Source organism: Pseudophryne corroboree, chromosome 6 (genome assembly GCF_028390025.1).
Source record: "Pseudophryne corroboree isolate aPseCor3 chromosome 6, aPseCor3.hap2, whole genome shotgun sequence".
NCBI classification, from domain to species: domain Eukaryota; kingdom Metazoa; phylum Chordata; class Amphibia; order Anura; family Myobatrachidae; genus Pseudophryne; species Pseudophryne corroboree.
In genome coordinates, this window is record NC_086449.1 from 458,159,873 (window position 1) to 458,187,306 (window position 27,434).

A 27,434-nucleotide genomic window follows, 5' to 3' on the forward strand; every position below is an offset into this window, starting at 1 on the left:
TCTGGTAAAAGCTTTACTTTTTTGTGCCCTGTCTCCTGCGGAGCCGCTATTCCCCATGGTCCTTTCAGGAACCCCAGCATCCACTTAGGACGATAGAGAAACAGCTTTATCCAGTGGACGCCTTGTCAGCTGGGACTGTCCGCTATTAATTTGACTGCCAGAGGAAGATCTGGGAAATCTTTCCAAGTGTTTGGCTGGCAAGTGTACTGCTGGACCTAGAAGACTGCAGGGCTAGTCTTTCCTAACTAGTTATGTCTAATTATCAGGTTGTTGTGATTTGCACATTTGTTTTCACCAGGCCAGATGTTTGATATAATGTGCTAAATTATCTGTGAATATTAAAATAATCATATGATACATGTGTATTGATTGTTTTGTACTTTTTCAACAACTGAGATCAACAATTTTATTTCCAAATGTCTTTATTTTCCATAGGTGACAATTTTATTATTTACAAAGAACTATCCTTTAAAGAACTAAAGAAGGGCATACACTATACCAGGCATTCCCAACCTCGGTCCTCAAGGCACATTAACAGTGCAGGTTTTAGTGATATCCAGGCTTTAGCACATACGGGTAAATCAAAATACCTGAGGTACTAATGAAGTCACCTGTGCTCAATCAAGGAATGTACTAAAAGCTGAACTTAAGGTTGGTACACACCTGGCTGATATCGGCACAATATGTTGTTTCCGTCCGAATCAGAATGACATGTCGTGCATATCGGGCGGTGTGCATTCCCGTGGGTCATGGAAGATACTGCATGCGACCTGGTGCAGTGTAATGAAGGATGGAATAGTGATCGTTCTGTCCTTCATTACATCGCTCCGATGTGTAGCCAGCATTACTGTGTCTTGGGAACGAGATTGGGAATACCTGCACTATACATTATCTGCAGACCATCTGTGAAATCTAGCTGTCTAAACAACCTTTTTGTCAATTTTTTATCATTTGGGAGCACATGGTTATTGTCATCTGCTCCCATACATTACCAGATTTTAATTTCAACCAGCTAGATTGAACAGATGGTATTCCTGATAATTGTATAGTGTATACCCAGCTTAACACTGCTGTAGTATTGCTGTGCCACATAATATATTTATCAAGGAAGCCAGATCTGTAATTTTCAAATCTCCCCCACCCCCCTACCCTATTTACCTGCTTGTTCATCTACTTGCACTTAAGGTCAGCTGTAAGTATAATACACACACTCACAGATATATATATATCTATCTTACACCCAATATAATTCCAATTGTAAATGCTAGACTATAACACCACTAACCATCATAACTAATTAAGTCAATGTGAAAAGTCATCTTGATGATGCAAGCGCTAGGTACTTGCATATTCATAGATTTATACCTGTTATGGTACACTGTATAATTTTAAATAATGTTAAAGGACCCAAACTGTGTAGACAGACGATGGGTAAAAGTAAACAAATACTTTTCAAAATAATATTTAGTACCGGAGGGCGTACAGACTCATCGCCCAATCTGGACTTTTCAGCTGAGCAAACGGGTCATTGGAACCTGCTATGTGGTTGGATAATAACAGTAAACAAGGCGATTGCAGTGATTCCGATATTGATCCAAACAATTATATTTGCCCAAATGCATGCTAAAAACAATGTAGTTAAAAAAAAAAACAACAACACAAAACGAGGTTTAAAAAAAACAAACACAATTGTGTGTGTGTGTGTGTATGTGTTTGTTATGAGACACATTACCTGTTTTCCCACACAACCTATTTTATCACCAAACGGCTTGGAAAAGACTGGTTCTCCATCTTTGTTTAATAGTTCTGTAGTACTAGTGTAACATTCTTCTCTATTTTCTTCAAACTTCTTGTTAATACTCTCCATGGAAAACATGCACAGAGCAGATCTCTCCTGGTTATTTATAAAAGTGCTAAAAACTCCAAAGAGAACTTTACTGTCACTGGAAATCCCTATTGTCCCTGCTAACTCTTGTCCTGGATGAGCAAGAAAAGCCGAAGTGCAGATGTTGTAGGGAATGTTGTTCCGGTCTATACAGCCAAGATCCATCTCAACGTAGGAAAAGTAGTACAAATCCTTAATACACAATCGGGTAATAAGTGTCCTATTTTTTTTTAAGGTTTTGTCTATGCGACTAGAGATAAAATAAACACGTTCTGTATCTTCAAACACTGTGACAAACTGCTGAGTACTGACAGATGAATAGCCATACTTAAAAGTTGCAGAATCTGAAATTGTTTCAAAGGGTCCTCTTTCATCATTTGTATTGAGTATTCTAGTGCTAATAACGATTCCATTGTCATACTGGCTTGTACCTTTCCCAACAAACAGAGCCCGTGTCACGTTGGGCATGTTGATTGATTTGGGCATATTGGCAATCAGACCTACAGTTTCAACCTGCTCGTCATTGCTGGCAACAAAAGACTTCTCTCCCTTGGTATCATCATAAAATAGCTCCTTAGATATGTTATCTATACCCCTCAAAGAGCAGATTCCTTTAAATAAGCTTCCACATACAACCACCCGATTATTCGGCACATCAAGCAGAAGCAGTTTATTATAATTGTGTGTTAAGTCTGCGTCTGTACATTGGCTGGCAGGGGCCTCAATAGGTGGCGTACATTTCTTATGATCAAGTCTTGGTCCAGTTGTAAAATTGACAAGTAATTTAAGGTCACCGGAAAGCTGGTACAGACGGTCAACTGCTCCGATGTAGACAATGCCTGTGTCATGGTTAACCGTTAGATGATTTAATTCTGTGTCACTCAAAAAAGAATGAAACTGTTCTCCTTTTGACACTTCTGTAGCATAAATCAAAATGTATACAAGCTGAATCCATGTGGCCATTTCTGGATGAAGCCTAGAAGAGGAGAAAAAAGAAAATTATTAATATTGTATTTATAAAAGCAGGCTTGTGCACAACCTTTGATGCCAAAGTCCAGCATTCCTCTTCGGGGTCTCTAGATTCCATTTTAATACAATAAAATGATATGTTATTCCAATTCAATTTTAGTACAAATTAATGGCTACCAGGAGGCTCTATCTGAACTACATTTATTACTCTTACTGTTCTCTCACACTACAAACTTCCCTCTCAGGGGTATATTTACTAATATTGACTACTGTTCAGAGATGGAGACGTTGCCCATCAGATTCTACTTATTATCTAACACCTTCTAGAAGAGAATATCTAAAAGCCAACTGGTTGATATGGGGAACATCTCCACTTCTGAAAATCTGCACTTTAGTAAATACAGCATATCCATAAATCTGTAATTTTCACTCTCAGTCTAATCATGCCTTCTCAAAAATAGTGCAGGAGGATTACTATTTAGCAGACAATGGTAATACAAGTGACGCCTGTGAAACTGGAATCCAGTGCCAAATGAAAATGCACTTTATGAATAAGGAACCTGTGCTTAAAGTCATAGGGGTATATGCAATTGTGGTCGAATTTCGGGTCATTTTCGACCAAAAAAAAAAATTCCCCTATGCAATCCAGTGCTTTCCGACCAAAAAACGGACTTTCAAAATTCGACTTTTTGAAATTCGAATTTTTGCAAATTCGACTTTTCTGCAATGATACAAGTGCTGCAATTCGACCAAAGCATATTCAATTCAAGTTTGGAAATTCGACAGCAGTGCTTTTAGACAGCAAATTCGTCATTTTCAATCCGCCACACTTTGGAGGGTGAAAACAAATAAAAAAATTTTAAACATGTTTTTTTTGGTGTTTTTTTTTCTGGGAATAGCAGATCTATTTATATTAGAAGGGCTTAGGTACTTTTTTTTTTTTTTTTGGGAGGCACAAATATTATTTATATATTTTTTAAAATATTATTATTTTTTTTTTTTTTTTTTTTTATGCTGGAAGGGTAAAATCATAAAAAAAAATGGCGTGGGGTCCCCCCTCCAAAGCATAACCAGCCTCGGGCTCATTGAGCTGGTCCTGGTTCTAAAAATGCGGGGAAAAAATTGACAGGGGATCCCCCGTATTTTTAAAACCAGCACCGGGCTCTGCGCCTGATGCTGGTGCCAAAAATACGGGGGACAAAAAGACTAGGGGTCCCCCGTATTTTTAACACCAGCATCGGGCTCCACTAGCTGGACAGATAATGCCACAGCCGGGGGTCACTTTTATGCCGTGCCCTGCGGCCGTGGCATTAAATATCCAACTAGTCACCCCTGGCCGGGGTACCCTAGGGGAGTGGGGACCCCTTCAATCAAGGGGTCCCCCCCCCCCCAGCCACCCAAGGGCCAGGGGTGAAGCCCGAGGCTGTCCCCCCCCATCCAATGGGCTGCGGATGGGAGGGCTGATAGCCTTTTGTGATAGAAAGATATTGTTTTTTCCATTAGTACTACAAGTCCCAGCAAGCCTCCCCCGCAAGCTGGTACTTGGAGAACCACAAGTACCAGCATGCGGGAGAAAAACGGGCCCGCTGGTACCTGTAGTACTACTGGGAAAAAAATACCCAAATAAAAACAGGACACACACACCGTCGACAGTAAAACTTTATTACACACTACCGACACACACATACTTACCTATGTTCACACGCCGACATCGGTCCTCTTCTCCATGTAGAATCCACGGATACCTGAAAAGAAAAGTTCAATATACTCACCTCAACCAGGGTCCAGAGATAAATCCACGTACTTGGCAAAAAAATAAATCGCAAATACCCGCTCCATAACGGACTGAAAGGGGTCCCATGCTGACACATGGGACACCTTTCCACGAATGAGACCTGTCAGTGACAGCTGTCACTGACAGGTCTCTAAGCCAACCAGGAAGCGCAACTTCGTTGCGCTCACCTGATTGGCTGATCGCTGTCTGAACTCAGACAGCGCATCGCATAGCTCCCTCCATTATATTCAATGGTGGGAACTTAGCGGCTAGCGGTGAGGTCACCCGCCGGTCAGCGGCTGACCGGCGGGTGACCCCACCGCTACCCGCAAAGTTCCCACCATTGAAAGTAATGGAGCGGCTTTGCGAGGCGCTGTCAGAGTCCAGACGGCGCACAGCCAATCAGGTGAGCGCCACGGAAGTAGCGCTTCCTGATTGGCTGAAGGGACATCAGTGACAGGAGTCACGTGATGTCCCGGCATTCGGGGAAAGGAGTCTAATGTGAAAACATTGGACCCCTTTCATTAGTCCGGTGGATCGTGTTCGTTTTTTTTTTTTACCAAGTACGTGGATTATACCCTGGACCTGGATGTACCTCTGGACGCTGGAAGGTGAGTACCATTTTTTCACAGGTACCCTCGGATCGTCGGAGACCGTGGCAGTCGGCGTGTCAACATAGGTAAGTATGTGTGTGTCGGTGTATGAAATAAAGTTTTACTATCAAGGTGTGTGTGTCCTGTTTTTATTTGGGTATTTTTTTCCCAGTAGTACTACAGGTACCAGCGGGCCCGTTTTTCTCCCGCATGCTGGTACTTGTGGTTCTCCAAGTACCAGCTTGCGGGGGAGGCTTGCTGGGACTTGTAGTACTAATGGAAAAAACAATATCTTTTAATTTTCACAAAGGCTATCAGCCCTCCCATCCGCAGCCCATTGGATGGGGGGGGCAGCCTCGGGCTTCACCCCTGGCCCTTGGGTGGCTGGGGGGGGGGGACCCCTTGATTGAAGGGGTCCCCACTCCCCCAGGGTACCCCGGCCAGGGGTGACTAGTTGGATTTTTGATGCCACGGCCGCAGGGCACGGCATAAAAGTGACCCCCGGCTGTGGCATTATCTGTCCAGCTAGTGGAGCCCGATGCTGGTGTGAAAAATACGGGGGACCCCTACTCTTTTTGTCCCCCGTATTTTTGGCACCAGCATCAGGCGCAGAGCCCGGTGCTGGTTTTAAAAATACGGGGGATCCCTGGCCAATTTTTCCCCTGCATTTTTAGAACCAGGACCAGCTCAAAGAGCCCGAGGCTGGTTATGCTTTGGAGGGGGGACCCCACGCCATATTTTTTTTCGGGTTTTTCACGTTTTTTCCCGTTTTTTAAAATCGCGGCAAAATCCGCCAAATCGGCCGATTTTCGCCCGCGATTCTGGCGAATCCGTTTTTCATTGAATATGGTGAATCCCGGCAGGCACCTGCCGGGATTCACCTGGCGAATTTGGTCGAATTAAAAAACGGCGATAATTGCCGCGAATTCGACCGCAATTGCATATACCCCATAGAGGAGGCAAAGTGAAAGAAGTCCATAACCTCAAACTGTCCTGATTTTGATGGGACAAATTCGATTTGACTTTTTGAGAGGAGCAGAGTTTTCACAAAAGTGGACATTTCATTGTATAGAGTTGGGTTTCGGTGGAATGGGGAGGGGGGGGGGGGTGCCTTCATTTGTCCCGATTACATGTATCTAACTGTTGGGAGGTATATAAAGCTTGCAGAAAGGCCTATTAGTTAACTTTCACCAATGCTAAAGCGTCATTCCATGTCAGTTCAACCAGGCATGTCCACCACCAGTCTCCGATTTTTATGAAAATGTATTAGTTAAGAGAGGATGTAAAAAAACCTATTTCTGCCAAATACTTCAACTGTCTGACAATTTGTTTATTAAATATAGATTTTTCAATTTATTAAATTATTTACCAATTGCGGCTTCTTTATCCAGTTTATTTGAAGTATCACGGGTGTTTATTAAGGAATCGACACAAAATTTGGACCCCTAAGGTAACTCTTCCTCCTGAATCCAAAAATCCAAACCAAATCACTATCTACCTTACGTCTCGAGTTATGGTAAAAACTGTCATTTTTCGCAAATACTTAAAAACGCTAGGTTCAATTAACATTACATATCCCAATTTGTTTTAGGTGCTTAACAAAGGCATACATTATTACCACACAAATAATCAGCATGGTACTCTGTTTCATAGTGGAGAAAAAAAACATGAAGTTCACTTTCAATTACTGTTGTACTGTATACATATTTAACACAAGAAATCATGAAATTTAAAAACTTAAAACAAATGCTTTAATTTTAAATTAAATGTCTAGCTCCATATGGAATATTTTACTGAATAAGGTGCCTTCAACACTTAATTTATGTTCCTGTGCAATAACTTTCTGTGAGCTCCATCTGTGTGATAACCTTAGCATCTTACATATTGCTAAACAGTGTTTTAAACAGAGTTAACTTTTAGGTACATACTGCATACTTTAAGTTACTTATTTAGTTTAATCTGGAGTACACTCTCTATTTGGGGGCTGTCCATCGACAGGGTAACCATCACTGGTCAATGGTGTTTAACCATCAGTGGGAGACTACTGATTGGTCATGGCCGTGCATACACAGAGGAATGGAGATTACAGCTGTACATGCAGGAACTGATTGACTTTTTCAGATCTCCATGAATGATAGTAAACCCATTGATTATAACCAGCAACCCACTGATTGTTGCTATCACTCAATGGTCTTTTGTAAAACCTATCATCTTCCAAACTGTGCTGAACAAGAAAGTATGGGTCTAATTCAGAGGTGGATGCATTTAAAACACTGGGTGATATTACCAGATGTTTTAAATCTGCGCATGCTTCTCTATGGTTTCCACGGGTGAACGCAGAACAGAATTTCATCGAAATCCATGCAAATCAGATATGCTTTCCTGGGTGGTGCGTCAGGGGTGCACTGGTGTCAGGGACTGCTTTGGAAGAGGCAGTTCCACTGGCACCGGTGTCCATGTACTATTGCACATTCTAAGCAACCATAAAGATGCTATAATGTCCATTGGTGCAGCTTATGTCTGCCTGATGGTGTGACTATTTGCGCAGCATATTAAGAGTTACAGCCAGGGAGCCTCAGACAGCCCATCGGCTACAGCATTAGCATAAAGTCGCAGCCACTACTGCATACGCCTCTGAATCAGGCTTACTTTATGTTTTCACTGCTCTCCTTTGACAGCATTGCTAATGAGCTCACAGACTTAAGAGGGATATTCAATTAGATCCGAAAACTTTTTGGATGCGAAAAACGGGGGGCTTTCTAAATTTTTTTTTTAGTTATTCAATTCGTCCCCGTTTTTCCTGCAATTAAAATGTACAACTTTTGTTCCAAAACTCTAAGGCAGAGGTTCTCAAACTCGGTCCTCGGGGGCCCACACAGTGCATGTTTTGCAGGTCTCCTCACAGAATCGCAAGTGAAATAATTAGCTCCACCTGTGGACCTTTTAAAATGTGTCAGTGAGTAATTAATACACCTGTGCACCTGCTGGGTTACCTGCAAAACATGCACTGTGTGGGGTCCTGAGGACCGAGTTTGAGAACCTCTGCTCTAAGGGGTCTATTCAATGTCATCTCATCCTGATGAAGCCGCCGATACCAGGTCCAGGCGGGGAAAAGCGTCAATTTGTTTGAATATCTACAAGCCGGCAGTACACTTGGTCCCTTGTTTTTAAAATCAGCAGAATTGCCACACTATATCTTGCACTGATCAGCTGACGAAGTAGCACAGCAGTGAGAGCAGTACACCTGTGGGAGCGGTGGGAGTGTCATTGCTGTCTTGACACGAGCTGCGAACAGGAGCCGAATACCTGGAGAAACTCATTCTCATAATAACACACTTACCAGCTTACTTTTCCTCTGGATATGACCGTGATAAAAGGAATTGCCACCAGCGGTCGGGAGGACTATTTCTAATAAGTAACCTCGCTGATGGGTAAAGTACCCATGTATCTAAAAGGCTACTCACCACTTTTCTGTGCTGATTATACAGTTAAACATCTTTGTGGTTTAATCTAAAGAAACGTTTATTTGGGACTTTTTCTAAATGCTGGCCGGTATTAAAAAAATAGATAGAGATAGAGTATATATATATATATATATATATATATATATATATATATATATATATATATCTATCTCCAAAGCGCTTCTTTCTTTTATATACTGTGATATTTTAAATAATTTGTATGAACTGTATTAATTATTAAATTGTTTACTTTGTTTAAATACCAGCGCTTTTTTTTCTTCTCCACTTGTGGAGATTTTGTGTGTATTTTTATGTGAGTGGGGTGAGTATACCCACTAAAAAGCAGCCGGTATTTAAATCACCGACTGGCGCTAGGTCAAACATTCTTTGTCTATTCAATGCATATCGGATCCTCTCTGACAGAGAGTATTCAATTCGCGGGCAATTCCGACTAGTTTTGCCTATTTTCGACAATGTCAATCTGACTTTTTTTAAAGTCGGATTGACATTGTCGAAAACGGTACTAAAACTTGACGTATTTGGCCGCAAATCCGACAAAACACGTGGATCCGCGGCTAATCCGCAGATCCAAGTGTTTTCCTACAAGTCGGAAAAACGGCAGCCTATTGAATACACTGTAGGTCGAATCATGATTCGACCTAAAAAAGTCGGAAACTGCCGTCTTTCCGACTCGACGGAAGTTCCAACTTCAATTGAATACTGCCCATAGACTATTATTTATTAACAGTTTCATATATAGCGCAGCAAATTCCGTTGCGCTTTACAATTAGAACAGTAGTAGAACAAAACTGGGTAAAAACAGACAGGTAAGAAGGCCCTGCTCGCAAGTTTACAATCTACACATACATTCCTAATTCTTCAAAAAAACTCCAGTTTGTCAGACCTATGCACTTATCCGTCTTACTGAAAGATAGGAAGTTTTAGCTGTTTGTCAGACTGTAAAGGCCACAAATTAACGTATAGCGTGAGAACAATAAAAGGCAAATTGGTGCAATATGTTTATGAAAAGTAAACACATTATATAAAACAAGGGAATAAACCCCAAACTAAACCCCAAAAGTCAATTGCAATGACTTTCTATTGGAAGTATAGGATTTGTACACCCATCTTCATAGTAGAAGCAACCAGGTGGTGGCTGGCAACTTTCAGCCTGGAGGGCAAACTCAAACAAGTGACCCAGCTTTTCACTGGGAATCTGCAGTCAGGTGGCCCTGGAGCACTTAAATTGCACTGGCCTGGGGGGCAGATGGCACCCTGCCCCCCTGCCCAGGCAGCCCCTGGAAGCAACACAGTGATATTTTTATGTTGGAGGTGGAGGATAGATCATAAATAGCTGAATTTTTTTTAGCACTGTAGAACCATAATAAGCTAATACTGTACATTATGGGAACACAAAGCAACAACTGCTGTTAGAGTGAAGTATGTTAACAACCTTTCACAGTGTCTAAAGTGCACTTGTTAACAAAGGAACTGTATTTGTCAACTCTTCTTTTAGGGTAGTATGAAACCTGTTATATTGGAAACAAATGTTCAAAAGCAAGCAAGGGCCGATTAGAAATAAGTGACTTTAAGCTCCTTAGCTTGTCGCATGTGTCTAGTAACTTGTAGCAGTCTGTTTTGACTTACATATAATAGAAACCTGTCCATTAGGACTGGGCAAGGGAGAGGGCTTTGTGCAAGCTTACAATGGGCTCTACAAGAAAAAATCATCCACTTGCTATTTTGGATTTTCAGGAGTATCATACTGACCACACTGCTTGATTGTTTGGATTTGTTTCTTACGGTTAAATGTAACTTTATCTGCTTTAATTTCCCACTTAACTTCTTTCATAGATTTCTCTGTCTATTCCATTTTTCAACCACTTGATTTCTCTTACTTTCTGCTTTTCCTCTACTCTTTCGCAATGTTTTCTGCCCATTTAATGCCAGTGGCATGCCCAGTGCTAATACTTAACTCCTCCTTGCGTGTATGTACATGTCTCTCTGAAAAGCGCTTTTGCATTATCCATTTTGTATTACTATTCAGAATTTATTTATAATAAGTAATAAGTAGGACTAATGCTTAACATTAACTTGTTGCTCTTATTTTCAATTTCATCTATCACATAGGTGTATCCAATTATCCACGGTATTTTACCACGGCTAACTGGTTTGCCGGGAGCTATCCAATTATCTCTAATAAGCCGGAGATTATCGCTGATGGCAGTATTTATTGGGGATTGTGCTTTGCATAATCCGCAATAAGTGCCCCCTAGACCTGCGATAAGTGGTCTGAAAATACATAGGTCAGCAGCTTTTTTTTGTTGTTGAGGGGCCTTATTAAATAGGGGGCTAAAAAAAATTAAAAAAATCAAACGTTTTTCGCTCCTGCTGCACTTTTGCGGGTAATTGACTACCTCCCTCTGAATATACTTTGTATGTATTAATAGGTTTATTCTATCTATATATATTCAGCTGTAACAGGAATTATAAGCTGTAAAAAATTGGTTTTATTGAAAGATGTAAAATAAATCAAATATCATAGTATCATAGTATTTGAGGTTGAATAGAGGCAAACTGCCCATGGTGTTCAACCTATTTTAAGTTGTGATGATTCTACATACTTGCTAAATAATGTTTTATGACTAGTTAGCTACTATAACTCATGTTACCCCCAGATTAACCACGTTGATATTTTAAGTATAATAACCTTGGATAGCTTTTTCATTCAGAAATTTATCCATTCCTTTTTTAAATCCAATTACAGAGTCTGCCATTACCACCTTTCCTGGCAGGGAATTACACATCCTGATTGCCCTAACAGTGAAGAACCCTTTCCTCCGTTACGTTCGGAACTTTCTCTCCTCCAGTCGCAGCGAGTGCCCACGTGTCCTAAACTGTGTTCTTTTAATAAATAATTCCTCTGATAACTCTTTGTGATGTCCCTTTACATATTTGAAGATATTAATAATATCTCCTCTTAGGCGCCTCTTTTCTAGTGTATACATATTCAGCCTAGTAAGTCTTTCCTTATAGTCTAGTCCTTCTAGGCCAGTGATGGCTAACCTTGACACTCCAGCTGTTGTTGAACTACACATCCCAGCATGCCCTGCTACAGTTTTGCTATTTGGCCTTGCTAAAACTGATGCAGGACATGCTGGGATGTGTAATTCAACAACAGCTGGAGTGTCAAGGTTAGCCATCACTGTTCTAGGCCTTTAATCAATTTAGTAGCTCGCCTTTGAACACTTTCGAGTTCACTGATGTCTTTTTTATACAACGGTGCCCAAAACACAATATTCCAGGTGCGGACGTACCAATGCCTTATACAGCGGCATGATTACATCCGAGTCCTTGTCTCAATTCCCCTTTTTATGCACGCTAGCACCTTACTTGCCTTCTTTACTGCGTTTTGGCATTGTGTACGGTTATTAAGCCTATTATCAATTAATACCCCCAAATCTTTTTCCAACTCTGTTTCCCCTAAGCGTTCTGCATTTAATATATAGGATGCAAGTTTGTTTTTAGTCCCAAAATGCATAACCTTGCATTTGTCTGTATTGAACCTCATTTTCCATTTAGACGCCCAGAGTTCAAGTTTAGATAGATCATTCTGCAAGGATTCCACATCCAATTCTGAATTAATTACCTTACAGTTTAGTATCATCTGCAAAGGTTTACACTGTGCTTTCCAGGCCTATTTCTAGGTCATTGATAAATATGTTGAACAGTAGTGGTCCGAGTACGGATCCTTGTGGTATTCACGGACCCTTGTGGTAAATCAAAGCCCAATAACATTATTAATGTTAGAAAGCATCAAAAACATGGTTGATTTTTTCCCCCCATTAAAACACTGAGGCAAAAAAAAAAAAACAACAACCTGGTGTAAACAAAATAAATGAATAAAGGGTTTTGGGGTATATTCAATTAAAGTCGAAAGCTGCAGTCTGTCGAAAAGACGGCAGTTTTCGACTTTTTAAGGTCGAATCGTGATTCCACCTATATCCCAAAATTTTTCTACAAGTCGATGAATTCAACTTGTCGAAAAGTACATGGATCGGCGGAATAGCTGCCGATCCACGTGCTTGTGTCGAAAACGGGGCCAAAACCGATAGATGGTCGAAAAGGGGGAGATCAGCGCTGCAGTAGCGCTGCAGCAGGATGTCACACAGCTGCGCCGCTCACGGCAGCTTCCACCCGGCTCCAGCAAGTGAGGTCACGCTTGCTCGAGCTGGGTGGACACTGTCTTGAGGTCGGGTGGCTGTGTGACATCCTCCTGCAGCGCTACTGTAGCGCTGATCTCCTCCGTCTGCCAGCAGCTGTCCCCGCTGGTCTCCCTGCGGCTCCTCCCCCCTCTCCTCCTCTGGTTTCCTCATCTCAATTCGACTTGAAAAGGTCAAATTGAGATGAGATTTAATAGGAGTTGTCGGATCCAACGCTAATTGAATATACCTTTTAAACCCCCCCCCCCAAATGTTTTATCCCCCCCCCCCCCCAACACTGGTGTTGACAAATTGCACTGGTTTACAGTCTTTAAACTTGCTCTTTGAAATCTCCTGGTATTAAATTGCCAGATGACAACTGCTGATATCAGCACAGTCCGTTACTTTGTAAAGGGGCATACACACGGTGCGATTCTGCCTATGTGACAGATTTGCACTATGCGATTTCCCTTTATCACCCCAGAGCCAAAATCCACCGATATTGACTGAACACACGGTGCGATTCTGCCTATGTGACAGATTTGCACTATGCGATTTCCCTTTATCACCCCAGAGCCAAAATCCACCGATATTGACTAAACACACGGTGCGGTTTTGACTATACAATGTACTAGATTGTACACTTTATAATCAAAATTGACCTGCCTGCATAGTCTATTTTTACTTGTGATGCCAACCCCGCTGGAGCATGCATCGGCATCACAAGCTGTGTACACAAAGTGCGATATGCACTATGTTTACTATCTATATAGACTACATAGTGCATATCGGTAGTTAAAATCGCACCATGTGTATGCCCCTTAACAAAGAAAACTTTGAATGTTGGGCTGTAATATTAAGTACAGCACGTTTTATTCCCGACACTAATTTACTATTACTTTGTTCTACTAGAGTAAATTAGGAGGTAACCGTTTATTACATTTCTGAAGATGGGCTTTCTAGTTTGATAATTTTGTATTCTTGCATACAATCTCACTTGCTTAACCAGCAAAAAAACAGCGTAGCTGGATGTCTGGTAGTGGAACAGGCACAGGAAGGACTGTTAACGGGTATGTGTCATAGGGTCGACAGTCATTAGGTCAACCACTATTGGTCAACAGTGACTAGGTCGACACTTGAAATATGTCGACACAGTCATTAGGTCGACATAAACAAGGTCGACATGGAAAAAAGGTCGTCATGAGTTTTTTCAAACATTTTTTGGTGTCAGTTTCATCGTAAAGTGACGGGAAACCCCAATTAGTGCACCGTGACCCCTCGCATGGCTCACGCTTCGGCTAGGTGCCTCGCTGTGCTCGGCACAGGTTGCTCTTCCCAATTGTAGTCCGCGTGGATCGTAAAGTATGAAAAAGTAAAAAAAAAATGAAAAAAGTGAAAAAAGTGAAAAACGCATATTGACCTTTTTTTGCCATGTCGACCTAGTGACCATGTCGACCTAATGCATGTCGACCAATAGTGGTTGACCTAATGACTGTCGACCTAAGTGTGGTCGACCTAATGACCGTATCCCCTGTTAACCACAGGACTCATAAAATGATATTACCAGCATTTGGAGCTCACTGATGGCTTCCCAAATGCATACACCAATGTAAATGCAAACAATAGTATAAAATGAGCCCCCCCCCAAAAAAAAAGAAAAAGAAATGTACTGCAAGTACAAACAGTAGGTTTTGTGAGAATTGAAACAATTTCTACTTTCAGAACAGTGTATTCTACAAAACGCAATCAAAATATAGTTATAGTCATGCACTTACGACTTAATGGTTTGTTTTGATGACAATGCAAAAATGACAAAATAATAATAATAAAAAATAACAAATGGCACTTTTAATAGTATACTGTGCCCATAAGCTTATATTTAATATATACACAAACTCAAGACATGTTTGTGGATTTAATGGAAAAAAAATAAAAAATAAAAGACTGGTCAATGAAAACTATTTTTTTTTATGACAACTCTTAAGCAATACAAGAATACCAGTAATACAGATTAAACCATATTGTAGTTATTAGCAAAATATAAAGGGGTCAATCCAATTAGGTGCTATTTGCTCCTGCAAGCCGTTCTCATTACAAACTTAAACCGCAAATGCCATTTGCAATTCGCATTGCTTTTTCAATGGAAATTCATACTTTTATGGTGCACATCTACTTAGAAGGTGAAAAGGCAGAGAAAATCTTTATTTTAGGGTGAAAAAAACAATGTTGGGACACAGTGGAGAACCCTTTGTTGCACCACTCCTAATGAATAGTCATGCACTTGCAAGGGTTTAAATAAAATAAAATAGCATAATTTGACTTTTGCAAACTTGCTCCTAACTGAATTGACCCCATAGTGTTCACATAAGAATAGAATATTGACAAAGAACAGTTCTAAGTTTGTAAGTAAGGGTAGCTGAAACAAAACACAGGTACAAGGAGAGAAAAGGGATAAGAATAGGGAAAGGAGGAGAATGAGCCAAGGGATTAAGTCTGGTATCCCGGCTGATAGGATGCCAGCGGCCAGAATACAGACGTCGGCATCCCGATAATTTAAATCCCGACAGGGGGCAGGTAAGACTGTACCCACCTAACCCCTAACCCTCCCTCTCCACAGCCTAACCCTAACCTACCCCCTTAGTGCCTGACCATAACTTCCTCCCCAGTGGTGCCTAAACCTAACACCCCACCCGTTCCCCGCAGCCTAACCCTTACCACCCCCCCCCCCCGGGGGGGCGACTGTCGAGATGCCGGCGCCCGTCTCCTCACTCTGCCAGGAATCTGACGGCTGTCAGGACTCCGGCAGTGGTTGAAAATTTACTTTGTACCATTTCTTCCCTTACACTGCCCTAACCGAAGTCTCCTTTACCTATTCCTGTTATGGCAACTCTGGGTAGGAACAAGTGCATCAAGGAATAGTCTTTACATTTGGAAAATCGTGGCCTTGCATAGAGAATGGCTATGGTAAGGGGGGTACACACTAAAGAGATGTGTGCTGAGCGATCTATCACAGACCGCTCAGCACACATCTTCCCCCCACTCAGCACAGCGAGGTGTGTGCTCAGAAGGGGGGAGGGCGCAATCTAGCACTGGCGACAGCGATGTGTGGCTGTTGGGCATACACACGAGAGATCTGTGCTTAAATTCTAAGCAATCTAGTCAGATTGCTTAGATTTTAAGCACGGATCTCTCCGTGTGTATCCCCCTGTACTGTAATTCAAAATGGGAGAGGGCCTTCCTTCAAGGTGTGAGTAAAAAGAGAGATGGAATATAACAAGTTTTGGATTTGCATAAAGTCAAATTAAGGTCTTACTATATGTAAGGGACATTTTTATTGGTGATATGATAGGAGTCACTGAACCTAAGCAAAATCTACAGAATGTCCAAATCCCGGCTGGACTGGCCCAGATGGGAGACATGGTCAAGGCAGGGTTTTATCAACACTTAATCCCATACTGTTCTCATAATTTAAAAGCAAATGTTATTGTTGGCTGTGAAATTATGAGGCAGGACCCTATGTCATTTGCCTGGCCCCAATAAATGTGTTGAAATTGATACTAAAAGTTAGATATATATCCAAGAGAGAGTAGTATGAGAGTCATATAAAAAGGGCCCAATTTGTGAGCTCTGAGGTGACAAACAGTAACAATTTACATCTGGAAGGTCTCTTTCTTCCCTGAAAATAAGTTATCATATCAAGAAAGTCAGACAAATCATATAGATTTTTTAACTTTGTTTAGCAAAGTGGTCGGAGAGCAACCATAGGGTGTTTGGAAAAGATAAAGCCAATTTGATATAATGCTCATTTCAACTGGGAGGATCCTGGTCAGACACAAGATAATTAGCTAAGGAGGTCAATTCATCTTGATGTTGAACTGGATAAAAATTGTCAAGATACAAAAGGTCATATTATAGTAGTCATATGCAGTTTTCTTTTGCCATTTAAAGTTGTACTTCAGAGTCGGACAGTTTTTGTTCTGACAGGAGGCATATGATCTGATTTTGGGTTAGCACTCTTATAACCACTGTATTGACTTATGGCTTTATACAGATTGTGCAAGGGCATTCGTACTTGAGTTTATGTGAAAAGGATATAAATTCTGAGATAATTTTGGTACTCTTCCTAATCTGTTTTCCAGATTATCCATCCATCCACCCATCCAAGGCAGCCAGTGGCTCTATCACCTGGGTGGAAATGAAGAGAGACAGCTAGCATCCTTGCCTGGTTCCATTTTAAATAAGAACAGTGTCCGAAAGGACCCCTCTGCTTAGCATCGAGGCTGAGGGATAAGTGTATTCTATTTTTAAAAGGGTACCAAAACAAACATTGCAATGGCTATGCTGTGATGAGTGCTAGTGCTTTATTACAACACTATTATAGACTGAGGGGTATATGCAATTAGCGGCGAATCGCGACAATTTTTCGCCCGTTTTTTAATTCGACACAATTCGACCGTCGAATTCCGGCAAGTGGGTGCCGAAATTTACCATATTCAATAAAAAACGGATTCGACAGTCCCGCTGTCGAAAAACGGCCGATTTGACGGATTTTGATCCGATTTTTTTAAAAACGGGAAAAAACCTGAAAAAAAATTGCGTGGGGTCCCCCCTCCAAAGCATAACCAGCCCCGGGCTCTTCGAGCCGGTCCTGGTTCTAAAAATCCGGGGGAAAAAATGACAGGGGATCCCCCGTATTTTTAAAACCAGCACCGGGCTCTGCGCCTGGTGCTGGTGCAAAAAATACGGGGGACAAAAAGCGTAGGGGTCCCCCGTATTTTTTACACCAGCATCGGGCTCCACTAGCTGGACAGATAATGCTACAGCCAGGGGTCACTTTTATACAGCGCCCTGCGGCCGTGGCATTAAATATCCAACTAGTCACCCCTGGCCGGGGTACCCTGGGGGAGTGGGGACCCCTTCAATCAAGGGGTCGTCCCCCCAGCCACCCAAGGGCCAGGGGTGAAGCCCGAGGCTGTCCCCCCCATCCAAGGGCTGCGGATGGGGGGCTGATAGCCTTGAGAAATTTGAAAGAATATTGTTTTTTCCAGTAGTACTACTACAAGTCCCAGCAAGCCTCCCCCGCAAGCTGGTACTTGGAGAACCACAAGTACCAGCATGCGGGAGAAAAACGGGCCCGCTGGTACCTGTAGTTCTACTGGGGAAAAAATACCCAAATAAAAACAGGAGACACACACCGTGAAAGAAAGTTTATTTCATACATGCCGACACATACATACTTACCTATGTTGACCCACCGACTGCCACGCCCCCCTAGTCACTGAAGAATCCGGGGTACCTGTGAAAAAAATTATACTCACCTCAATCCAGTGTCCGGATCTTTTAAAATAATCCTCGTACTTGGCAAAAAAAAAAAAAAACGAACACCCAAACCAAACGGACTGAAAGGGGTCCCATGTTTACACATGGGACCCCTTTCCCCGAATGCAGAGACCCCCCCGTGACTGCTGTCACAGAAAGGTCTCTTCAGCCAATCAGCGAGCGCAACGTCCTGGCACTCTGCTGATTGGCTGTATGCGCGTCTGAGCTGTCAGACAGCGCATCGCAAAGCCTCTCCATTATATTCAATGGTGGGAACTTTGCGTCAGCGGTGAGGTCACCTGCGGTCAGCGGCTGACCGCGGGTAACCCCACCGCTACCCGCAAAGTTCCCACCATTGAAACTAATGGAGGGAGCTGTGCGATGCGCTGTCTGACAGCAGACGCGCATACAGCCAATCAGGTGAGTGCCACGAAGTAGCGCTTCCTGATTGGCTGAAGGGACCTTCTGTGACAGCAGTCACGTGGGGTCCCGGCATTCGTGGAAAGGGGTCCCATGTGTAAACATGGGACCCCTTTCAGTCCGTTTGGTCCGGGTGTTCGTGTTTTTTTTTTGCCAAGTACGTGGATTATAACCTGGAGACTGGATTGAGGGGAGTATAATTTTATTCACAGGTACACGTGGATTCTACTTGGACAAGTGGACAGATGTCGGCGTGTGAACATAGGTAAGTATGTGTGTGTCGACATGTGTGTAATAAAGTTTTACTATCACGGTGTGCGTGTCCTGTTTTTATTTGGGTATTTTTTTTCCAGTAGAACTACAGGTACCAGCGGGCCCGTTTTTCTCCCGCATGCTGGTACTTGTGGTTCTCCAAGCACCAGCTTGCGGGGGAGGCTTGCTGGGACTTGTAGTACTACTGGAAAAAACAATATTCTTACACTTTTCTCAAGGCTATCAGCCCCCTATCCGCAGCCCTTGGATGGGGGGGGGGGGGGGGGGGGGGGACAGCCTCGGGCTTCACCCCTGGCCCTTGGGTGGCTGGGGGGGGGGACCCCTTGATTGAAGGGGTCCCCACTCCCCCAGGGTACCCCGGCCAGGGGTGACTAGTTGGGTATTTAATGCCACGGCCACAGGGCGCTGTATAAAAGTGACCCCCGGATGTGGCATTATCTGTCCAGCTAGTGGAGCCCGATGCTGGTGTAAAAAATACGGGGGACCCCTACGCTTTTTGTCCCCAGTATTTTTTGCACCAGCACCAGGCGCAGAGCCCGGTGCTGGTTTTAAAAATACGGGGGATCCCCTGTCATTTTTCCCCCCGGATTTTTAGAACCAGGACCGGCTCGAAGAGCCCGAGGCTGGTTATGCTTTGGAGGGGGGACCCCACGCCATTTTATTTCGGGATTTTACCATTCCATTTAAAAAAATAATAATATTTTTAAAAATATATAAATAATAATTGTGCCTCCAAAATAGACAAACCAAGTACCTTCTAATATAAATAGATATGCTATTACCAATAAAAAAAACACCAAAAAAAACATGTTTTAATTTTTTTTTATTAGATTCCCCCACCAAAGTGTGGCGGATTGAAAATGCCGAATTTACTGTCTAAAAGCACTGTTGTCGAATTTCCAAACTTCAATTGAATATACTTTTGGCGAATTGCCGCATTTGTACCATTGCAGAAATGTCGAATTTGACAAATGTCGAATTTCAAAAAGTCGAATTTTGAAAGTCCGTTTTTTTGACGGAAAGTACTGAATTGCATTGTCGATTTTTTTTTTTGGGCGAAAAAGTCCCGTTTTTCGACAATTTCGGGAATTCGACCGCAATTGCATATACCCCTATATATTTTAACGAATAGAGAATATTTGACAGTAACTTCATTCCAGAGCTCAACATAGACGGCTGTCATTTGTTTTGAGTATATCACTGTTCCCTCCCTAATTAGCCCATGAAGTCACGGATCATTGGAGGATCTCTTAGGGACAGCAGAACACAGCTTAAACTTGGAGCGGATTTTCCCCCCTCCCTCTCCAAAATGTTTCCATGGCGATGCCTACAATATGGTTCCCTTGAGAGCTGAACTCAAAATGCAGAGCAGGAAGGAAAAAAACAGCAATTTTCTAGCATTTCTCAGCACACTGCATTTTTTTACTTTCATACAGTGTTTATAATATGTATATAATGAAAACAGAAATCTTGTGTAAATTCATGCTGGCAGAGTGGCACTAGAGTTTCTTACAAACCAGGAAAAATATATATATATATATATATATATATATTCTTTAACCAGGTGGTGTTTACTAAAGAACATGTACCATGTTATGGCCCCCCACATGAGGTAATTCCAAACAGAATGTACAGCTAATCAAACATTCAGTTTACACCAAAAACAGACCACACTTGCAGAGTCCAGACGCATAGGCTGGTCATCTGTGCTTTACCATCCTTGATAAGCTAGGGTTCAATTGAATGCTGTCCAGGAATAAGGACTGAGATTCCAAAATATGACCGGGAAGAAATCTGTTAGCATTTCTATTTACAGTTCATTCACTATATCAAAAATAGGGACAAAAATACAAAGTTGAGATGCCATAATCTTAGAGCTAACTTTGGCATTTCAATCCAGAGAATTCTGTTTCACGGTGAATGTCACACAAAGACCATGCGGTTGGTGTAATAAGTGGGCAGCAGTCAGCAACTCCAATTTCTGTTGCCATGCCATTGAATGGAGCAAAGACTGGAGTGTACCAAAAAGAAAATAGAAATTAAAATAATGAGCCATGTGATTGAGTCAGGGAGGCCCATGCAGTACTGCCGGTGTTGTGAAGTCACACATCCTTTGAACGTAATTCTAATTTCATTAATCATTCAATCAGAAGACTACCCCAAAAAACATCCTGGTCATATCGTTCTTTGGCAAGTCTATAAACCACCCACCTTGTTTGATACTGGTATGTTATTTGCACGCAATCACTAGCTAAACTAAGGATCTTACCACCACTATACCAAGGGCTTCACAATTTGGCAGGAATTGGTGGGTGGAACCCTGCATAGTGGGTTAATATAGGAAATGGAAATAGTCAGAAAATGGAACATTTGCACTACCAAAATAATTGTAGTCTACAGGGGCGGATCCAGAAAAAAATTACAGGGGGGGCACCATAAGGGACGTGGCTTCGTTGGAATGGGCGTGGCTTCGTTGGAATGGGCGTGGTATTGCAGGAAAAGACTACCTTATACCCCAGTTTTGCAACCTGCACGCCCAGACGTTGGCCACCACAGAAAAGAAAAATAATCCTGATTCATGCCCCTTACATTATTTGTCATTTTTCCTCCTTATAGTAATGCCCAGTATACATTATTCCACATACTGCAATGGCCCTTAGACATTATTCCACACACAATAATGCACATGACACAATATGCACACACTGTAATGCCCCAGACACATTATGCCACACACCGTAATGCCTGTGACACATTATGACAGGAATCGCAATGCCCGTTATACATTATGCTACACACTGCACTGCCCCTGATACATTATAGCACATACAATGTCTGGGACACATTATGCCACACACTGCAATGACCTTGAGACATTATACCACAATGCCCGTGATATAGTATACCATACACCGTAATGCCTGTGACACATACCGCAATGCCCGTTATACCCTATGCCACACACCGCAATGCCCGTTATATATTATGCCACACTGTAATAACCCTGAGACATTATACCACATACCACAATGCCCGTGATATAGTATACCACACACCGTAATGCCTGACACATTATGGCACACACCGCAATGTCCGTGATACATTATGCCACACACTGCAATGACCCTGAGACATTATACCACATATCACAATGCCAGCGATAGAGTATACCATACACCGTAATGCCTGCGACACATTATGACACACACCGCAATGTCCGTGATACATTATGCCACACACCGTAATGCCCATTACACATTAAGTCCTACAGTAAGGCTTCTAATTACTTTTCAAATACCTGCTCGTTGTCAGGGGTTTCATGCACTGGGTGTCATGCTCGTTGCCAGGGGTTTCATGCTCTTGGTTCCATGCACGGTGCCAGGGGTTTTCATGCTCAGGGTGTCATGCTCGTTGCCAGGGGTTTCATGCACTGGGTGTCATGCTTGTTGCCAGGGGTTTCATGCACTGGGTGTCATGCTCGTTGCCAGGGGTTTCATGCACTGGGTGTCATGCTCGTTGCTAGGAGGTAGTCCTTGTTGCTAGGGCTGTGCTCCCAGTGCCACATATGTCCCCAGTGCCAGATATTCCCCCACGGTGCCAGGTACTCACATGCCCCCAGTGCCAAATATAGCCCCCCCCATGTGCCAGGTACACATATACCCCCAGTGCCAGATATTCCCCGACAGTGCCACATATGCCCCCAGAGCTATATATGCCCCCATTGCCACATATGCCCCAGTGCCAGATATTCCCCCCCCCAGTGCCACATATGCCCCCAGTGCCAGACAATGCCCCAGTGCCAGATATCCCTTCCCTGCCAGTTATTCCCCCCAGTGCCAGATATCCCCCCCCCAGTGCCACATATGCCCCCAGTGCCAGATATCCCCCCCCCCAGTGCCAGATATGCCCCCAGTGCCAGATATTCCCCCCAGTGCCATATATGTCCCCAGTGCCAGATATTCGCCCCCCCCCCTCCCTGCAAATATGCCCCCAGTGCCAGATATTCCCCCCCAGTGCGTCCCCCGTCCCCCCCCTTCCTCCGCCGCCGCCGCCGCTGCTCCCCCCACTCCCCTGCTGTTAGGAGGGACACGGAGGGCACAGTGCACGCCTCCCTGTGTCCCTCCTGGGTCTCCGGCGGCCGCGGGTCACTGTAATAAAGGAAGTGCTCACGAACGGCACTTCCTTTATGAGACCAGCGGCCGCCGGAGACACAGGAGGGACACAGGAGAGGCGCGCACTGTGCCCTCCGTGTCCATCCTAACAGCAGGGGACGAAACGAGACCGCAGACTGACATGCGGACACTCGTCCGCATGTCAGTCTGCACTAAAAATGACAGGGGGGGCACGTGCCTTGGTGCCCCCCCCCTAAATCCGCCACTGGTAGTCTATACATGTTAAATGGCCTGTTGTGAGTTTGTTGAAGGTGGTGTTATCCTTTTTATAATTTGTATATCATCATAGATTAACTAATATACCAGTTAATTACCCACATATCATATTGTGATTAATGTTTTATGCATGCCTGCAAACTATTACACTATATATAGATTTAGACGTAGTGCCGGAACTGCAACTCTTGCTCAAGCTGTGCCAAATAGAACTGTTCAGCGCACAGGACAACAGTGGCTTTTCTCTTAAAACGTGCATCCTATATGCATGCCTCCTAACTCTCCTGATTTTCAGTCCTGTTTTTTTGGGTCTCTCCCGCAGGCTACAGTGTCCCGTGCTGGGGAAGGGAGGGGGGGGGGGGGGGCAGTTGGGAGGCTCCCTATCACTTGCTGCTCTGCTTAATTCAGAGCAGAGCAGCGGCGAACAGACGCTGTGCGCGTGTAGCATCTATTCCAGTGAACCAGAGGAACTGGGGGCATGGATGTGCCCCCCAAAAAATGTGACGAAAATGGGAGGCGAGGTTCACGATCTCGGTATTCACACAAAACCACGCCTCCTTCTCAACAGACCACGCCCCCTTTTCATTGGCACACGGCCAAGCCATATGAGGGGTTCCTACTCTAAACCTCCGGACATTCTGTGATGGTTCACTCAGAGGGTCTCAGTCACGCCTGGCATCTCGCAGTATATGGCGTATAGATGCTAGGTGAACAAGGGACACATCTGTACCCGGTCATCAGTAACAGCAAGAAAAACACTGCCAAAAGGCTAAAGAGCAATGACCTAGTAGAGGCACATGACAACACGTGTGCCCGTTTCCTAAGTGAAATGCATGTACAGCAAATATTTGAGACTTTTTGCACAGATACTGAGTGTAGAATTTCTTTGCATAAGGGTTTTTTTTTTCTTGAAAGCTCTGAAGACATTGTGCACAAGTCACTGTGCAAAAAGCAAATAAAAAGCCTTATGTAAAATTTGTTGATTGGTTCCCTTTAAAGAGCCCTCCTGACCAGACAGTGCTCAGTGTTATTTGTGCAATTTCTGCCTCTTTCAGTAGTACGAGTTTAGAAAGGTACACCAAGAATGGCCCTCGCTATAAAACTTATGGGCATAATGTTGCCTAGAAGTAAATTCACTTACCACAAGGTGTCTGGCGAGCAGGTCCGGTGACAGGGGGGTACAAAGGGCCCCAAAGTCCGGAAACTGTTATGCGGCTCCTAGTATCCTATGTTTAAGCCACCCCGCAACTCCCCCCCCCCCCCCCCATTTTACACCCTCGTTACCAGGTGCTGGCTCCCAGCATCAGAGCTTGCCGCGATTCGCGGGTGTTTAGGAGCGGAGCCTAATGCAGAAAAGTTGCCTGGTTCCATGAGACCTGTGCTGTATATCACTGTGTAATCAATCTCTCTCTCTCTGAAAGTATCTTTCTCTACCCGACAGTCTCCCTCTCTGACACAGTCTTTTTCTCTCTCTGTCTCCCTGACACTCTGTCCCTCTCTGACATGGTCTTTCTACCTGACACTGTCTCTCTACCTCTCCCTCCCTGACACTGTCTCTCACCCTGACACACACTTTTTCTCTACCTGACACTGTCTCTCTTTCTCTCACCCTGACACACACTCTCTCTCCCCACACTCTTTTTCGCTTTTGCGACCCTCTCTCTCTCCCTGACACTCTTACTCCCACTTGCTCCTCCCCGTCTGACACTCTTTTGCTCTCTCCCTGATGCACACTGTACTCTCTCTCATCCCTTTCTCCATTACACCCTCTCTCTCGCTACTGTCTCTCTCTTTCCCTAACACCATCTCTCTCTCTTTCCCCTCTCTTCCTCTCATTTCATCTTTTTCCACGAAACCCTCTGTCTCTCCATGACCCACCTGTCTATTTCTCCATTTCTTTCTCACTTCTCTCTCACCCAGACACCCCCCCTCTCTCTCTCCTGCTACCCTAAAGGGAATTGTAATGACAGCAGCGGTGGTAGGAGGGGGTTAAGGCAGCGGTTTAAAAGGGGGAGGGGGAGCAGAGATATCTGTATACCGTGCCCCAATAGTTCTATTGCCGACCTTGCTGCCGAGAGCTTAATACATGCCATTCCGAAAATATTTTATTGTTCTAATGACCATACCATACGACTTCCCATGTGATGTGTGGGACCTGACCACGCAGGAGAATTAGAAAGGAACTTTTGTTTAATGCGCTAAAGGAAGACTGACTCCACTACTTAGTTTTCTCTTTACTATGATGGAGGGTCAGATTCTGTAGCCCTACATACTCTGGTACTTCTATGGCTTACTTTGACTCAAACTGCAACTTTTTACATTTTCTGACCTAGACTTATTTTTTACATTTCTATAAAAAAAATAAGATTTTACTTACCGGTAAATCTATTTCTCGTAGTCCGTAGAGGATGCTGGGACTCCGTAAGGACCATGGGGAATAGATGGGCTCCGCAGGATATAGGGCACTTTAAGAAAGCTTTGGACTCTGGGTGTGCACTGGCTCCTCCCTCTATGCCCCTCCTCCAGACCTCAGTTAGGGAAACTGTGCCCAGAGGAGATGGACAGTACGAGGAAGGATTTTTGTAAATCTAAGGGCGAGATCCATACCAGCCACACCAATCACACCGTATAACTTGTGATACACTACCCAGTCAACAGTATGAACAACAACATAGCCTCGGTTAAACCGATAAACTATAACATAACCCTTATGTAAGCAACAACTATATACAAGTCTTGCAGAAGAAGTCCGCACTTGGGACGGGCGCCCAGCATCCTCTACGGACTACGAGAAATAGATTTACCGGTAAGTAAAATCCTATTTTCTCTAACGTCCTTGAGGATGCTGGGACTCCGTAAGGACCATGGGGATTATACCAAAGCTCCCAAACGGGCGGGAGAGTGCGGATGACTCTGCAGCACCGATTGAGCAAACATGAGGTCCTCCTCAGCCAGGGTATCAAACTTGTAGAACTTTGCAAAGGTGTTTGAACCCGACCAAGTAGCAGCTCGGCACAATTGCAATGCCGAGACCCCTCGGGCAGCCGCCCAAGAAGAGCCCACTTTCCTAGTGGAATGGGCCTTAACAGATTTAGGCAATGGCAAACCTGCCATAGAATGCGCCTGCTGATTCGTATTACAGATCAAGCGAGCAATAGTCTGCTTTGAAGCAGGAGCGCCAACCTTGTTGGCCGCATACAGAACAAACAGAGCTTCAGTCTTCCTGATTCTAGCCGTTCTGGTCACATAAATCTTCAAAGCCCTGACCACATCCAGGGACTCGGAATCCTCCAAGTCCCGTGTAGCCACAGGCACGACAATAGGTTGGTTCACATGAAAAGATGAGACCACTTTTGGCAGAAAGTGAGGACGAGTCCTCAACTCTGCCCTATCCACGTGAAAAACCAAGTATGGGCTTTTATGTGATAAAGCCACCAATTCTGAAACACGTCTTGCCGAAGCCAATGCTAACAACATGACCACTTTCCACGTGAGGTATTTCAACTCCACAGTTTTGAGTGGTTCAAACCAAGGTGACTTGAGGAAACGTAACACCACGTTAAGATCCCAAGGCGCCACCGGAGGCACAAAGGGAGGCTGAATATGCAGCACACCCTTCACAAAAGTCTGTACTTCAGGAAGAGAGGCTAATTCTCTTTGAAAGAAAATGGATAAGGCTGAAATTTGGACCTTTATGGACCCTAATCTTAGGCCCAAAGTCACTCCTGTTTGAAGGAAGTGAAGTAGACGGCCCAAATGGAACTCCACGGTAGGAGCAGCTCTGGCCTCACACCAAGAAACATATTTTCGCCATATACGGTGATAATGTTTTAACGTCACATCTTTCCTAGACTTGATCAGGGTAGGAATGACCTCCTCCGGAATCCCTTTTTCAGCTAGGATCCGGCGTTCAACCACCATGCCATCAAACGCAGCCGCGGTAAGTCTTGGAACAGACAGGGCCCCTGCCGCAGCAGGTCCTGCCTTAGAGGAAGAGGCCACGGATCTTCTGTGAGCAACTCTGGAACAATGAGGTTTGTTCTGACCCTGCTTATTCTTATTATTCTCAACACTTTGGGTATTAGAGGAAGAGGAGGAAACACATAGACCGATCTGAACGCCCAAGGTGTCACCAGAGCGTCTACCG

General features: G+C 43.7%; 1 protein-coding gene across 3 annotated transcripts in view; it reads right to left on the bottom strand.

Annotated features, from left to right (window-relative positions):
- The window catches only part of PLXNB2 (plexin B2), a 357,268-nt gene that overhangs the window by 126,990 nt on the left and 202,844 nt on the right, over positions 1 to 27,434 (bottom strand). For all 3 annotated transcript variants that reach the window (XM_063927157.1, XM_063927155.1, XM_063927156.1), the window contains one exon: positions 1,733 to 2,861. In XM_063927157.1, the coding sequence (XP_063783227.1) occupies positions 1,733 to 2,848 (1,116 nt within the window). In that variant the 5' untranslated portion in view covers positions 2,849 to 2,861. The remainder of the gene's footprint in view (positions 1 to 1,732; positions 2,862 to 27,434) is intronic.